Raw genomic sequence first — 16,663 nt, forward strand, 5'->3', positions numbered from 1 at the left:
GTCCTCAGGGTGCCTCCATGCTGGAGCCTGTGTCAAGATTTCCTTCCTTTTAAAGGCTGAATAATGTTCCAGAGAGTGTGTGTGTGTGTGTGTGTGTGTGTGTGTGTTTTGTTTGTCCATTCAGCTACTGATGGACGATTGTGTAATTTTACCTTTTGGTTGTTATGAATAGAGACACTGTGAACATTAGTGTATAGCTTTTTGTTTGAACACCTGTTTTCCACTTTGGGGGTATATGCTTAGGAGTGGAATGGCTGGGTCATATGGTAGTTCTATGTTTAAGTTATTGGTTACCTGTCTCAGTGGCTTTTCTATTTTCCATTCCCACTAACCATGTACAAAGGTGTACAAGGGTTCCACATCCTCACCAACACGTGTTATTTTCTTCTCTTTATTACTATTATTATGGCCTTCCTAGTGGATGTGAAGGATTATGTCATTGTGATTTTTTTAAGAGATTTTATTTATTTATTTGACAGAGATCACAAGTAGGCAGAGAGGCAGGCAGAGAGAGAGGAGGGAAGCAGGCTCCCTGCTGAGCAGAAAACCCAATGCGGGACTCGATCCCAGGACCCTGAGATCATGACCTGAGCTGAAGGCAGAGGCTTTAACCCACTGAGCCACCCAGGCTCAGTCATTGTGATTTTGTGATTTTTATTTCGCCTGTCATTGTGATTTTGATTTGCATTTCCCTAGTGACTAATGATGCTCAGCATCTTTTCAGGTGCTTATTGGCCATTTGTAGATCTCCTTTGGAGAAATGTCTCTTCAAGTCCTTTGCCCATTTTAAAAGTTGGGTTGTTTTTTGCTGTTATTGAGTGGTAGGAATTTTTTATATAATCTATATTAGTCCTTTATCAGATACATGATTTGCAAATATTTTCTTCTGTGGGTTTTGTTTTTACTCTCTTGGTAGTACTTTTAAATACACAAAACTTATATTTTGATGAAGTCCACTTTACCTTTTTAAAATTTTTGTTGCTCGTGTTGTTGGTGTCACATCCAAGAAATAAATCATTGACAAATATGTTATCTCAAAGAGTTGCTCCTCTGTTTTTTCCTGAGAGTTTTATAGTTTGAGCACTTAAGTTTAGATCTTTGATTCATTTAAGTTAATTTTTTAGAAAGATATTTATTTATTTATAGCACATGCAGGGGGCGGGACAAAGGGAGAGAGAGAATATCAATCAGACTCCACAGAGTGTAGAGTCTGATGCAGGGGTTGGTCCCACCACTCTTGAGATCGTGACCTGAGGCAAAATCAAGAGTCAGACGCTCAACAGACTCAGCCACCCAGGCGCCCCATTTGAGTTAATTTTTGTTCATGGTATAAAATAAGGGTCCAACCTCATTCTTTTCATCTAGTTTTTCTCACCCCATTTATCAAAAACAGTCCTTTCTCCATTGAATGCTCTTGGCTCCCTTGTTGCAAATCAATTGAACATGTATGTAATGTTTATCTCCAGATTCTTTATTCGAGTTCATTGATTTCTGTGTCTATCCTTACGTGTGGACCACACTGTACAGTTGGTGACTGTAGCTTGCAGTATGTTTGGAAACCAGGGACCTGAATCCTTCATCTTTGTTCCTTTTCGAGACAGTTTTATTTTACTATTTCTTTTTGGTCTGTTTCAACAATTTGTGTTTCCAGTAATTTATCCATTTCATCTAGGTTTTCTAATTTGTTACTGTACAATTGTTTGTAGTATTCTCTTATAATCTATTTTCTTTTTAATTTTTTAAAAGATTTTTAAAAATTTATTTATTTGACAGAGAGAGAGTGTTTGAGCACAAGTAGGGGGAGGGGGAGAGGGAGAAGCCGGCTCCCTGCTGAGCAGGGAGACTGACATGGGGACTCGATCCCAGGACCCTGGGACCATGACATGAGCCGAAGGCAGAGGCTTTAACCACTGAGCCACCCAGGCACCCCTATTTATTGTCTTTTTGATATTAGCCATTCTGACAGCTGTGAGGTGGTATTTCCTCGTGATCTTGACTTGCATTTCCCTGATAATGAGTCATTTTGAGCATCTTTTCATGTGTCTGTTGTACATCTATATGTCTTCTTCAGAAAAATGTCTATCCAGGTCCTCTGTTCATTTTTAAATTGGATTTTGGGGGGGAGTGAGTTGTACAAGTCCTTTATATATTTTGGATATTAACCCCTTATCAGATATATCGTTTACAAATATTTTCTCCCATTCACTAGGTTCCCTGTTTGTTTCGTTAATGGTTTCCTTCACTGTGCACAAGTTTTTTTTTTTTTATTTTGGCATAGTCCCAATCATTTATCTTTGTTTTTGTTTCCTTTAACTGAGGAGATATATCCATATATATGTTACTAAGGCTGATGTCCAAGAGATTACTGTAGAGGCTTTTAATTTCCAATGGTTAAGTTGATCCATTTTTTTCATTTACAGTTTCCAGTATTTATGTCTTGTGTTAGAAGATATCTTATTCCAGGTTTGCAAACATATTCTATTTTTTCCTCAACATTTGTATGTGTATGAATGTGTGTGTGTGCACACTTGTATGTGTGTATTACATGTAGCTGTTGACTACTTGAAAACCATGGATGAGTTTCCTAACATTGCTAAGCCTTGGTTTTCTCACCTGTAAAGTAGGGCTAATGCTGATTTCATTTTTTTATGATAAGATGACATTTGAGGGCCATTAAATGTTTGACCCATTTAGAAGTTATTCAGAAGAGAGTAGCTTTTTTTTTATATTATGGTATCATTTATTATAGTATTTGACATTTTATCATAATTTTTTGTGCATCTGTCTCTTTCACTAAGGTTTTTCATTGTTAGATATGTGGCTTCCCTCAGTGCCTAACCAAGCACCTGGCATTTAACAAGTGTCCAAATGTCGGTTGAATGAATGAATGAGTTGATTGAATAGATGAACAACACAGGATAAAACCAAGAATTTAAAGGAGAAAGATTAATTTTATCAAGCAGTCTTGATATGAAACTAAACACAAAATTGAAGTCCAATTGAAGAAACCTTCTGAAATATGTAGGGGCTCTTGTGCAAGGATGGGCTCTAAGGATGGGCTCCAAGAGGCTCCAAGAGGCTCCAAGAGGGCTGATTGAAACTGTATATAAACATTCAGACAAAAGTGCCTTTTTCCACGGAGAAGGTCCATAGGCAGATTACTTTCCGGGAGGCCAGGGATCTTGACTACTTTGTCCACCATTGTATTCCCAGCTTCCAGAATACTGCTTGGTAGCTCAGAGATGTTTATTGAATGAATATCTGACTGAATGAATAGATTTTATCAGATTTTTTAAAAAGATTTTATTTATTTATTTGACAGACAGAGATCACAAGTAGACAGAGAGGCAGGCAGAGAGAGAGAGAGAGAGGGAAGCAGGCTCCCTGCTGAGCAGAGAGCCCCATGCGGGACTCGATCCCAGAGTCCCGGGATCAAGTCCCACATTGGTCTCCTTGCTCGGTGGAAGGCAGAGCCACCCACGCGCCCCAGTCTCTATGATTTGGACTACTCTAATTCTATGTATCCGTGGAATCTTATAGTATTTCTCTTTTTGTGACTGGCTTATTTCCCTTAGCAAAATGTCCTCAAGCTTTATCCATGTTACAGCATGTATCAGAATTTCCTTCCTTTTAAAAGCTAAATAATATTTCATTGTATGTATAATCCATGTTTTGTCTATCCATTCATCTGGGTTGCTTCCACCTTTTAGCTCTTGTGAAGAATGCTACTATGAACATGGGTATACAAATATATTTTAGAGATTTGCTTTCAGTTCTTTGGGGTATATACCCAAAGTGGAGTTGCTGGATAGTATGGTAATTCTATTTTTTTAAATGTTTTTTTAAGTAATCTCTACACCCAGTGTGGGACTCAAACTCACAACCCCAAAACCAAGAGTCACACACTCCACTGACTGAGCCAGGCAGGTGCCCTTCATAATTCTAATTTTAATTTTTTGAAGAGCCAACGTTCTGTTTTCCCTAGTGGTTGTACCATTTTTTTAATTTAAAAAATTTTGTAAAGATTTTATTTATTTGACAGAGAAAGACACAGCAAGAGAGGGAACACAAGCAGGGAGAGTGGGAGAGGGAGAAGCAGGCTTCCCCCAGAGCAGGGAGCCCAATCTGGGGTTGATCTGAGCTGAAGGCAGATGCTTAAGGACTGAGCCACCCAGGCACCCCAGTTGTACCATTTTAAATTCCCACTCACAGAGCAAAAGGGTTCTAATTTCTCCACAGCCTTGTTAACACTTCTTTTCTTTAACAGTAGCCACCCAATAGCTGTGAGATGTATCTAATTGGGGTTTTCATTTGCATTTCCCTAACGATAATGTTGAATTTCTCTTCCTGTGCCTATCAGCCTTTGGAGAAATATCTTCAAGTCCTCTGCCTAATTTTTAACCAGAATTTTTGTTGTTGTGTTGCACCATTAAGAATTCTTTACATATTCGGGGCGCCTGGGTGTCTCAGTTGGTTGAGCAACTGCCTTCGGCTCAGGTCATGATCCCGGACTCCCAGGATCCAGTCCCACATCGGGCTCTCAGCTCCTTGGGGAGTCTGTTTCTCCCTCTGATCTTCTCCCCTCTCATGCTCTCTCTCACTCATTCTCTCTCAAATAAATAAAATCTTTAAAAAAAAATTTAAAAAAATATAAATAATAAATAAAAAAAAGAATTCTTTACATATTCTAGGGGCACCTGGGTGGCTCAGTGGGTTAAGCCTCTGCATTCAGCTCAGGTCATGATCTCAGGGTCCTGGGATTGAGCCCCTGGGCTCTCTGCTCAGCGGGGAGCCTGCCCCCCCCCTGCCTGCCTCTCTGCATACTTGTGATCTTTGTCTGTCAAATAAATAAATAAAATCTTTTTTAGGGGCGCCTGGGTGGCTCAGTGGGTTGAGCCTCTGCCTTCGGCTCAGGTCATGATCTCAGGGTCCTGGGATCGAGTCCCACATCGGGCTCTCTGCTCAGCAGGGAGCCTGCTTCCTCCTCTCTCTCTCTCTGCCTGCCTCTCTGCCTACTTGTGATCTCTCTCTGTCAAATAAATAAATAAAATCTTTAAAAAAAAAATAAAATAAAATCTTTTAAAAAAATTCTTTGCATATTCTATATATCATTTACTCTTTAGCAGTAAATATTTGCAAAGCAAATTTGCAAACTCATTTCATGGGTTGCCTTTTCACTCCGTTGTGTCCTTTGATGCACAGAAATTTTGATGTAGTCCACTTACCTTTTTTTTTTTTTTTTTTCTGCCTATGCTTTGGGTGTCATACCCAAGAAATCATTGCCAAATCCAATGTCACGAAGCTTTCCTGTTTTCTTCTAAGAGTTTTATACTTCCAGCTCTTACATGTAGATCTTTGGTGCATTATGAATTAACTTTTGTTAAGTGGTGTAAAGTAACAGTTTAACTTCATTCTTTCACATGTGAATATCCGGTTCCCAATACCCTTTGTTGCAAAGACTAGATTTACCTCAAGGAATGGTCCTGGCCCCCTTGTTGAATCTTATTTTACCATATGGGAAAGGGTTTGGGAATTGGTCACAGGAGTGACCCGGTCTCTGTCTTAGCAACTCGCTAGAGCTGAATACTAAGATTTTGTTTGAAAGAGCATTTGCCCAGCGCAGTTCAGTGCTCAGTGCACACTGGGCCCATGTTTTCCCACACTTGGTCTCTCTCTCTCTCTCTTTTTTTTTAAGGATTTTATTTATTTATTTGACAGACAGAGATCACAGGCAGGCAGAGAGAGAGGAGGAAGCAGGCTCCCTGCTTTGAGAGAGCCCGATGCGGGGCTCCATCCCAGGACTCAGATCATGACCTGAGCCGAAGGCAGAGGCTTCACCCACCGAGCCCCCCAGGCGCCCCCCACACTTGGTCTCTTAAGCTTCCCATCCAACCAGCGAGGTCGGTGGGTTGAACCCCTTCACCAAACTCCGCTGCCCAAGGGAGCAGGTGCTGCCTCGCGCGGAGACAGGTACAGGTTCGGCTGTGAGCCCCGGGCTCCCGGCCCCTTCCGGCGTCCCGCTGCTTCCGGGAAGGCGGCCTTCGGTGTCCTCGTCCCTCCAGCCCGGGCGGACGTGAGCCTCTACTGAGCCGTCCGGCCGCGGCAGGAACCTAGGCCCGAGGGACGCCCTAAAACCAGGGCACCGAGCGGGAGGCGCCGGGAAAAGCGCAGCCCGAGGAGTCCGCAAGGCCAGGAGCTCCGGGCGGGACGTTCGCCCCACGCCGACCCCGAGCCGGGCGGACCCCGATTCGGACCCGAGCCAGGGCGCGGCCGGGCTGTGCGATTGGCGCGGGAGGGGCGCGGGCCACCGAAAAATGTCTGCTCCGCGACTCTCGCTCAAAGGCGCCCCAGTGTCCCCGGACTGGGCCGTTAGCTCCGACAACGTCCCCACAGACGCTCCTCTGCCGTCTCTCCCGCCGACGCACCTGCCGCGGAGGACGTTCCGCTGCGTGGACCCCTCACCCGCTTCCTCCTTGGTACGCCCCCGCCCAGCCTGGGCGGGGCCGGGAAGCCGCCCGCGGGGCCAGCGCGCATGCGCCTCCCCGCGGGGGGTGGGGCGAGCGCGGACCCCGCCCCTTCGCGGCTCCACGCGTGACGTCGCGGGGGGCGCCGGCCTCCGCCCGGCTGCGAGCGGTGAGAGGGAGCGGCAGGCGGATCCGACGCCGCAGGCGCGGGAAGGGATGGTGCGGGTGTTGAGCTCCCGCAGGAGGGGCGTTGCGGGGCGGAGGGGAGGCCCAGGGGCTCCCCCTGCGGCTGGACTCAGGCTCCGCCCTCCGCCTCCGCGCTTCCTCCCGCTCCCCGGAGGAGCCGGGCCGGGCGGCCGGGCCGGGACTGGGCGCTGGGGACACCCGCATTCCCCTGGAGCCCGCCTTCCCCCACCCACCCCGGACGTCGGTCCCGTCGTGCAGGGGTTCCTTTTCCTCAGCCTGTGGCTTCCTGCCTGGGAAAGGGCGCTCCCCCTGGACGCGCAGGACGGGTTCCGAGCTCGGCCCCGCCGCCGCTCTGTGAAAGTCCCCGCATCTCAGTTTCCACGACCGCATTTTCTTACCTTGCTTGGCCTAGTTTTCAAGTTCAGTATGACACGGTGAAACAGAAAGGCAGTGGACATGACCGAGTTCCTGCAGGGCCGCGTGCTCTGCCAGCCTGCCTGATCCGTCCCATCTCGCCCCTACTGTCGGCCGGTCTGTCCCAGGTCCCTACCCGCACAAAGGTTAGCTGGCGGGTCTCGCCTCGCCAGTGAGTGGCGGAGGAGGATGCGGACCGAGCCGTTTGTGCTCCGCACTGAAGTTCTTTTCATCAGACGCTCCCTTCGTCTGGGCTGTTGGATGGAACTGTTCCTCAGCCAGACCTTAGCCCCACAACAGCGGCTTCCTGAATCTCTCCCCTTGAGCATTCTCCTTTTGGGTTCCTCTTCCCAACACAGTGTGCTCTGCTTTGCTTCTGCCTTGATTACTTCAGAAATCAGCTGCAGCAAACATCGATCAAGTGGTGCAGAGGGGTGAACACTTGAGCCCTAGATTCTTGTCCTGGCTCTGCCACTTCGTGACCTTGGGCAAGCCCCTTGTCTTTTTAGTGCTTTAGTTTCCCTTTGAATAGAATGGGTAAGTGCCTTCTGACTGGCAGCCTCTTGTCCAGTTCTCCCCTCCTGTCCTCCTGCAGGCTCTCCGTGGAGGCCCGGACCCTTCTTCTCCCCATGGGCAGCTGCCAGGCAGGGCACAACCTGCATCTCTGTCTGGCCCACCACCCACCCCTGGTCTGTGCCACTTTGATCCTGCTGCTTCTTGGCCTGTCAGGCCTGGGCCTTGGAGGCTTCCTCCTCACCCACAGCACTGGCTTACGCAGCCCTGACATCCCTCAGGTGAGTACCTTCTTCATCCTTTTCACAGGTCCTTGCTCGTGCTGCTAATCTCACCTCTCTCCCACCTTTCTTTTGCACACAGGACTGGGTCTCTTTCTTGAGATCTTTTGGCCAGCTGACCCTGTGCCCCGTGAATGGGACAGTCACAGGGAAGTGGCATGGGCCTCAGGTCGTGGGCTTACTGACCACCTTGAACTTCGGAGATGGTCCAGACAGGAACAAGACACAGACATTCCAAACTATGGTCCAGGGTAGTCACATGGGATTGAAAGGTGAGATCAAAGAGCACTGTGGGTTGGGCATCAGAACACTTGGGGCTGGGTTCTGTCTCTGACTTCTCCAGGCTGGTGACCTTGGACATATCCCAAGGCCTTAGTCGCTTCTGCTGTAGTGAGGGCTACATTCTTTCAGTAACTACCGTGATACCCTGTGGGTTCCCTGTAGGTGTTTGCTCTTTGCCCTTCCAGCTCTGAGGTTCTTTGAGTCTTTCCTTGGAGGTGTGATGAGATGGGGTAGATCTGCCCTAATGTACTTTCTCTTCCTTCTTTATCCCTCTGGCTTACTCCTCTTAGAGGCACCTTCTTGTTCCGCAGGGATGTTCAAGAAGCATGTCCTGTTCAATTAACCAAGTGCATTGAGTGCCTGCTCGGTTCTTAGCACAGCTGTGTGTGCTGTGGAGGATGGAGGATACAGAAAAAATTAGACGTCATCCATTCCCACAGAGCTTAGAGTCTTCTGGGAAAATGATCGGGGTGGGGGGTGTCAGTGGATGCCGTTGATTCCTGTGTGGGATTTGGCCTCAGGTTCCTTGTCTGAAATCGGAGGGATGAAAAGGGAGGAGAGAAAGGCGGGACTCTGTCTTCCGATGCTATCATTCTAAGATTCCCTTGTGAATTTTGTGGGGGGGGCATGCAGGGGAAGGTCTCTAATGTCCAGGTGTACATCTGTGTGGTCAAAGAGAGTAAAGGAAGGTGTCTGATACATACAGACTTGAGATGGTTTTTCCTGTTCTTTTTATTTTGTAAATATATGTACTTCAGCTGTATTGAGATAGGATCATATAACATAAAATTCACACATTTAAAAGGTACCATTCAATGGCTTTTCGTATCGTCCCAGAAGTGTGCAGCTACCACCACAATCAATTTTAGAGCACTTCATTCCGTTAGCAGTTGCTCCCCTTTTCCTCCTAGCTTCCCAGACCCAGGCAACTACTAATTTTTCTTTTTCTGTGGATTTGCTCATTCGGAACATTTCATACAATGTGTGTTGTTTTGTGACTGGCTTCTTTCAATCAGTATGTTTCCAGGGTCCATCCATGTCATAGCACGCACCCGTATTCTGTGTTTCTGTTGCTGAATAACATCCATTGTATGGATATTCCACATCTTAATTATGCATTCATCAGTTGTTTGACATTTGAATTGTTTTTACTTTTTGACTATTACAGACAATGCTGCTGTCAGCATTCGCATACAAGATTCTGTGTGATCGTACATTTTCATTTCTCTTGGGGGAAATAAAATACCAAGAAGTGGAATTCCTGGGTCATATTATAACTATGTGTTTAATCTTTTGAGGAGCTGACAGACTGTTTTCCAAGGTGGCTGTACCATTTTGTGTTTCCCCCCAGCAGTGTGTGAATTCCAGTTTCTCCATGTCCTTATCAACACTTGTTATTATCTTTTTTAATTCTAACCATCCTAGTCATTGGGAAGTAGTATCTTACTGTGGTTCTGATTGGCATGGCTCATGATACTGAGCATTTTTTATGGCTTCTCATTTGTCTATCCTCTTTGAAGAAATGTATATTCAGAGTTTTGCCTTTTAAAAAAATTTGGATAATTTGCCTTTTAATTATTGAGTTGTAAGAGTTGTTTGTTTTCCTAGACACAAGGCTCTCTCTTTTTTTTAAAGATACTATGTGTTTATTTGACAGACAGAGATCACAAGTAGGCAGAGAGGCAGGCAAAGAGAGAGGGGAAGCAGGCTCCCTGCTGAGCAGAGAGCCCAATGAGGGGCTCGATCCCAGGACCCTGAGTCCATGACCTGAGCCGAAGGCAGAGGCTTTAACCTACTGAGCCACCCAGGCGCCCCTAGATACAAGTCTCTTATCTGATGTATGATTTGCACATATTTTATCCCATTCTCTGGGTTCTCTTATCACTTTGTTGATGGTGTTCTTTTTTTTTTTTTTTTTTTCATTTAAGATGTTTTTTGAGAGAAAGAGAGTACAAGCAGGAGGGGGCAGGGGGCAGAAAGAGAGAGAGAAGGAGACTCCCTGCTGAGCAGCATGCCCAATGTGGGGCTGGATCCCAGGATTTGGGGATCATGACCTGTGCCAAAGGCAGTCACTTAACCAACTAGCCACCCAGGCACCCCAAAGTTTTGTTTTAGGGTTTTTTGTTTGTTTGTTTGTTTTTTAGTTGCTTGTGCTTTTAGTGTCTTGGTTAAGCAGAGCTTTGCCTAACTCCACCTCACGAAGATTTACCCCCATCTTTTCTATTAAAGTTTTATAGTTTTAACGCTTACATTTAGCTGTAGGATCCATTTCGAGTTCACTTTTGTGAATGGTGTGAGGACGGGGTTCAGCTTTGTTCTTTTGCAAGTGGCTCTCCAGTTGTCCCAGCATGTTTTGTTGAAAAGACAGTTCTTTCCTTTGAATAGTCTTGGCACCGTTACTGACAATCAGTTGACCGTGGATGTATATATAGGTTTATTTCTGGACTCTCAGTTCTGTTCCACTGATTTACGTGTCTGTCCTTATGGTAGCTCCATACTCTTAATTACCGCAGCTTTGTATTAAGTTTCAAATCAGGAAATGTGAGTCCTCCAAGTTTGTTCTCCTTTTTAAAAATTCTTTTGCTTATTCCAGATCCCTTTAATTACATGTGGATTTTAGAATCAGCTTCTCAAGTTCTGCTTCTGCAGACAAGCCCTCTTCTTTCTATAATGGTTAGAAACAGAATAAAAATACGACTGCATTATCTAAGCAATAATTATTGAGCACCTACTATATACCAAGCAAGGGGAATATAGAGACATGTAAGACATGGGCCTTGGCCTCGAGCAGCTTACAAAGTCTAGCAAGGATACAGATATGAACAGAAGCAAATACCTTTAACCGTGTGAAGGAGCATACAGGTTACAGTGGGAATACTCAGGAGTCTGTCACACAGGGTTAGTGAAGAGGCTTTTCCAAGGATTCAGTGCTGGAGCCGAGGCTTGAGGGAGAGTTAGGAGTGTGCTCTTCCAAGCATATGCAAAGGCATGCCGACGGGGACCATAATAGCATGTTTGAGAACTCCAAGGGGTTCAGTTCGAATGCTGCAGGGGAAGGAGTGTTGAATGAGTGGCAAAAGATGTATTTGAGGAAGCAGACAGAATCCTCTGGAGGGTCTCACGTGCCAAGCTCAGGTAGTTGAACTTTATCTGGTGCATTTGGCAAACTCAAATTTTTGTCAGGAAAATAGTATGAGTTTGTTGCTGTTCTTTGACAAAGATCACACTGTGTTGGCTGACTGCCTGGTAGAAGTGTGTCCAATGGCAGGAAGACAGGTAGGAGGTGGTTACAATAGAAAGAAGATGAGGACACCCAAACTAAGACAATGCCGTGAAAGAAGGGGACTGATGCTAGAGAGACATTGACAGTGGGTGGGTTCGATCTGGGGAATGTAGAGAAACAGGGGATCGTTCTCTTGGAAAGTTTGCATGTAGATTTTTTATAGTCATTATGTTGTATGTATGTATACACACACAATATATATACACACACACATACATACACAGGGGTTTGTATTTCTCTTTTTTCACTTATGACATCATTTTCTTAGTTTCTGCCTGGTCTGAACATTATTATTTTAATGGATGTACACCAATGGACCTGGAAAGATCCATTAAGTGGTTGGACCATCATTTGTAACTCTTTTCCTAGTGTTAAACATCTTATCGCTTCCTATTTTGTGTGTGTGTGTGTGTGAGAGAGAGAGAGAGAGAAACACAATAAACATCTTGGTATACTTGGCATCTTTCTTTTGAATCCTTTCCTTACGATGAGTTTCTATAAATGGTATTACTGAGTCAAAGGGTATGGACCTTTTTTTAATAGATTTGTTTTGTTGTGGATTCGGACCACAAAGAAGTATAAAAAGCCCACGTAAAAATCTGTCTCACCTCTCCTGCAGTGTCCACAGTTTTGTTGTTTTTTTTTTTTTAAAGATTTTATTTATTTGACAGAGAGACACAGTGAACAGCGAGAGAGGGAACACTAGCAGGGGAAGTGGGAGAAGGAGAAGCAGGCTTCCTGCTGAGCAAGGAGCCCGATGCGGGGTTCGATCCTAAGACCCTGGGATCATGACCTGAGCTGAAGGCAGCAGCTTAATGGCTGAGCCACCCGCGTGCCTTCTCAGGCACAGTCTGTATCCATTTAAAATTGTGATAGATGCAGCCACATTGTCTTCTAAAAGGTGTCACTCACTGAGAGTGCCCATTTCCCTACATCTTCAGCAACTCATTATTATTTATTTATTTATTTATTTTTAAATATTTTATTTATTTATTTGACAGAGAGAGCACAAGCAAAGGGAGAAGCAGGCAGAGGAAGAAGCAGGCTCCCCACTAAGCAAGGGAGCCCGATGCGGGGCTCGATCCCAGGATCCTGGGACCATGACTGAGCCACCCAGGTGCCCCAGCAACTCTTGTTATTATCAGTCTTTTTAATTTTTACCAATTTAATGAGCAAAGAAATTGCCTGATTGTTTTCATGTACTTTCTTCTGATTGTGAGTGAGGTTGACTATCTTCTTGTAGGTTCATTGGCTATTTTCATGCCTCCATGAATTTTCTGTTCGTATCCTTTGCTCATTTGTCTTTTAAGTTGCTTGTCTTTATGTTTTTGATTTTTAGAAGATCCTTATATATTCTGTATTGTAAACCTTTTTGCCAATTAAATATAGACATTTTGGGGCACCTGGGTGGCTCAGTCTGTCAAGCATTTAGCTCTTGGTTTTAGCTCAGGTAAGAATCCCATGGGTTATGAGATCAAGTCCCATGAGCTCGTTGCTCAGAGGGGAGTCTGCTTGAAGTTTCTCCTGCTACCCCCCCAATAAATGCATCTTTTTTTTTTAAGATTTTATTTATTTATTTGACAGAGATCACAAGTAGGCAGAGAGGCAGGCAGAGGCGGTGGGAGTGATGGGGAAGCAGGCTCCCCACCGAGCAGAGAGCCCAATGTGGGGCTCGATCCCAGGACCCTGAGATCATGACCTGAGCTGAAGGCAGAGGCTTAACCCACTGAGCCACCTAGGTGCCCCCCAATAAATAAATCTTTACAAAAAATGGATAGGTATTTTTTTTAAAAGGTTTTATTTATTTGACAAAGAGATCACAAGTAGAGAGGCAGCAGAGAGAGAGAGGGAAGCAGGCCCCCCCGCTGAGCAGAGCGCCTGATGCGGGACTCGATCCCAGGACCCTGAGATCATGACCTGAGCGAAAGGCAGCGGCTTAATTCACTGAGCCACCCAGGCACCCCTGGATAGGTATTTTTATCCATTCTGTTACTTTATTTTTTTTTTCATTACCTTTCATCTTTGAGAAGCCTTCAACTGTTATGAAGTTAAGTTTATTGCTCGCATTCTTTGCTCAGGCTTGTCAAGGTCTTGTGTCTTTTAGGAAGGCCTTCCCCACTGTAAACTTAGAAAATATTCTTCTGAATTTTCTTTGGGTTTTGTTTTGTTTAATTTGTTTGTATAGGTCTCTAGCACATCTGGACTTTATTTTATAGTATGAGATGAGTCTGACTCCCCCCCCCCCATGGAAATTGTCCCAAGGGCATTGACGAAATAGACCATCCTTTCCCTGCTAATTTGAAATGGGATGTGAACCTTTTCATGGATTTTGGTACCTACGAGGAAACTGCTTTCTCAAAAGGGACAGACTCCTTTATACAGACTGACATTGGCAATGTGTGTCTGCCCCAGTTTCACTGCAACTTCGTGAGCACTGGCGGGATTGTTTTACTGATTGTAAGCAAAGTTAATTTTTTGTTTATACGGATACATAGTTATTGTTATTTCTTATTGACCCAGTGATAGTGTACAGAGTACATTATTGAATGCCAAAACAGCTGGTACTGAAGGAAGCCTTAGAAATGAATGGAAGTCTGAAGATAAATAGCTTCCACCCCGCCCTCCAACTTCTTCCACTGCCTCTCCTGTGCCTCTCGCAGGATCTTCTGCGGAAGAGCGGGTCCTCATTACTGCCAGAGTGACCACAGAAAGGACCCCAGGAACGTGCCTGTATTTTAGTGCTGCTTCAGAAATCCTGCCCTCCAGCCAGCCACCCCTCTCCTGCTCAGAGGAGGGAACAGGAAATGCCACCTTGAGTCTTCAGACAACTGAGGAGTGTGTCAGCGTCTGGAGCCACGAAGGCCTTGTGCTCACCAAGCTGCTCACCTCGGTAAGAGCCTCGGGTTTTTGGGATTTCATACGCTGCCGGCTGAACGCTCTGCCTTGAAGGCAACTGAGGGCAGTTTTACCTAATAGAAAAGGCACAGGCTGTGTGACCTTGAGCAAGCATCTGAGCCTCTCTGAGCCTCAGCATCCTCCTCTGTAAAATGGAAAACACGATACTATCTCCTGATGCCAACAAATAAAGATGAATGAGAATGAATGTCAGGTGCCCAGTACAACGCCTTGCTACGTCACAGATTGGATGAGTGAGAGCTATTACTGTTAACGATTGTCTTTAAACAGAATAAAATATGATCTCCACCTTAAAGGAATGCAGAAGCTGTAATGAGAGGCTGAACGGGCTAATCGCTATCCTAGAGATGTTATTCAAACACAGAGTAAGGAGCAATTAACCCTAACTTGAACATTTATGGAGAGTGCTTCACAGAGAAGGTGGCATTTAAGAAAGAGAATTGTGTACAGTAGTTTATAATGTACAAAGTGCTTTCAGATTCATTATCTCATTTGATCTTAAAACAGCCTTTTGAGGTAGCTGTTATTATCCCATTTTACAGACGAGGAAACAGGCTTAGAGAGAGGGAGTGAATTGCCCCAGGCCACATAGCTGGTTAAGTGGCAGACCCAGGATTACAGCCTGTGCCTTCTGACTGCAGTCCCGGGCTGTGTCTGCCCTTTCAGGGTGACCCTGGAGGAGGAGGAAGATGTGGGCAGAGAATGCAATAGAGGGGATTCTGGAGACGAGACAGAAATCGCAGGCCAAAGGACCCGCGTGAGCACAGACCTAGAGATGGAAAAGTGTCTGGCCTTCGAGGGCACTCCATGAGGAGGGGCTTAGGAAAGACTGAGCGGAAGAGACAGGAGAGAGGCAGGGGCCTGGCTGTGAGGCTCCGTAACTTGAGGCTAAAACTCTGTGACTTAATAGTGCAGGCCATGGGGGCCACTGATGCTGGGTGAGAGGGACCGACCGAGCGGAGGAGACAGGAGGCTGCTGCGTGCTTTCCCCTCACATGTGCAAAGACCCCATGGGGAACACCACTCGGGAGCTTAAAGCAGAGAAAATACTGGTTTCCAGACCTAACCCTGCTCGAGCATATTTAAAGTGGCAGTAGTGAACTTTCCTATCTCACGGAGACATCAAAGCGGCTCGCCTCGATGGTTGGGTGAGAAAGCAGTTCATCGAGCATTGAGACAATTAGCTTGTATGGAAATTACATTTTCCATTTGGTTGCTCCTTGGATACAGGGAGCCTTCTCCCCCCACAGGGGCTTTGCTCTGTAGCTCCTGGCCCCGGGGAAGAAATGTCTTCCCAGGAGAAGATACTCATTCCTCCTTTCCCTTTGCCCGTCCTCAGGAGGAGCTGGCTCTGTGTGGCTCCAGGTTGCTTGTTTTGGGCTCCTTCCTGCTTCTCTTCTGTGGCCTTCTCTGCTGTCTCACTGCTGTGTGCTTCCCCCCGCGCCGGGAGTCCCACTGGTCTAGAACGCGGCTCTGAGGGCGCTGGCCTCGTTCCCGTCTTGTTCTCAGGTAAGGTTCTTTGCCCCAGTCCCGTGGGAGTAGGGATGGGGAGACGTGGCAATCATAGCTGGGATAGGGTCATTCGTACACAAAGTGGTTTTACTTATCTCTGAACTTCATGTTCGTACTCTGCTGTGACCGCCGTCGTGCGGTGAACCTGCGGGTTTCGAGACTCCTCCGTAGCTGTAGTTCCTATCCCAGCTTTCTGGCAACCGTGGTGAGCGAACAGGATCCCGATCTGAGGATGCGCCTGGGTAGGAGTTCTGTTGATTTCGCTTTTGTCCTGGAGTCCTAATACCCAGTTTCATGATGCAAATTGTGTAAGACTCACCGTGAGCAGGATCAAAGGATCGCTGACGCCCATCTGCGAGGCACAAAGTTGGTGCCGAAGCGTTTTACATACACTTTCTCTTTTCCGTCAGCCTTCATTGCATTTGGAAGCAGTGGAGTCTGCCCTCAGTCTTTGGGGGAGCACCGCTAACAGAGGCGGCGGTGGGCGCACCGCTAACAGAGGCGGCGGTGGGCGGGGGACCTTTGGGCTGAGTGGTCCATGGGTCTGCTCGTGAAGGAAAGTCTCAGTCTGTCATCTGGGAGTCCTGTGTTGTGCGCCCGGCTCTGAAGCTGCTCTCGGCTTCAGCGAGTCGCTGCGGCGCCCAGGAGACGGCCGCGGGAGAAGCAGGAGCAGCCCCGGCGCGGGAAGGGCTCTGGCCAGAGGAACTGGACGCTGAGGTCCACATTGCTGATTCTGCTCAGGGCGAGGCGCCACCTACTTGGGACAGGAGACAGTGGGACCCTCATGGCTTTCCTTGGATCTGAGTGACGGG

General features: G+C 46.3%; 1 protein-coding gene across 5 annotated transcripts in view; it reads left to right on the forward strand.

The window, feature by feature from the left end:
* The window catches only part of TMEM219 (transmembrane protein 219), a 38,033-nt gene that overhangs the window by 20,756 nt on the left and 614 nt on the right, over nucleotides 1–16,663 (forward strand). For 2 of the 5 annotated variants that reach the window (XM_082714525.1, XM_082714526.1), the window contains 4 exons: nucleotides 7,660–7,858; nucleotides 7,941–8,130; nucleotides 14,084–14,313; nucleotides 15,679–15,848. In XM_082714525.1, the coding sequence (XP_082570651.1) occupies nucleotides 7,694–7,858; nucleotides 7,941–8,130; nucleotides 14,084–14,313; nucleotides 15,679–15,816 (723 nt within the window). In that variant the 5' untranslated portion in view covers nucleotides 7,660–7,693 and the 3' untranslated portion in view covers nucleotides 15,817–15,848. The other 3 variants (XM_082714524.1, XM_082714523.1, XM_082714527.1) reach the window with 3 other exon arrangements.

Source organism: Mustela nivalis, assembly GCF_964662115.1.
Source record: "Mustela nivalis genome assembly, chromosome: 19".
Classification (NCBI taxonomy): domain Eukaryota; kingdom Metazoa; phylum Chordata; class Mammalia; order Carnivora; family Mustelidae; genus Mustela; species Mustela nivalis.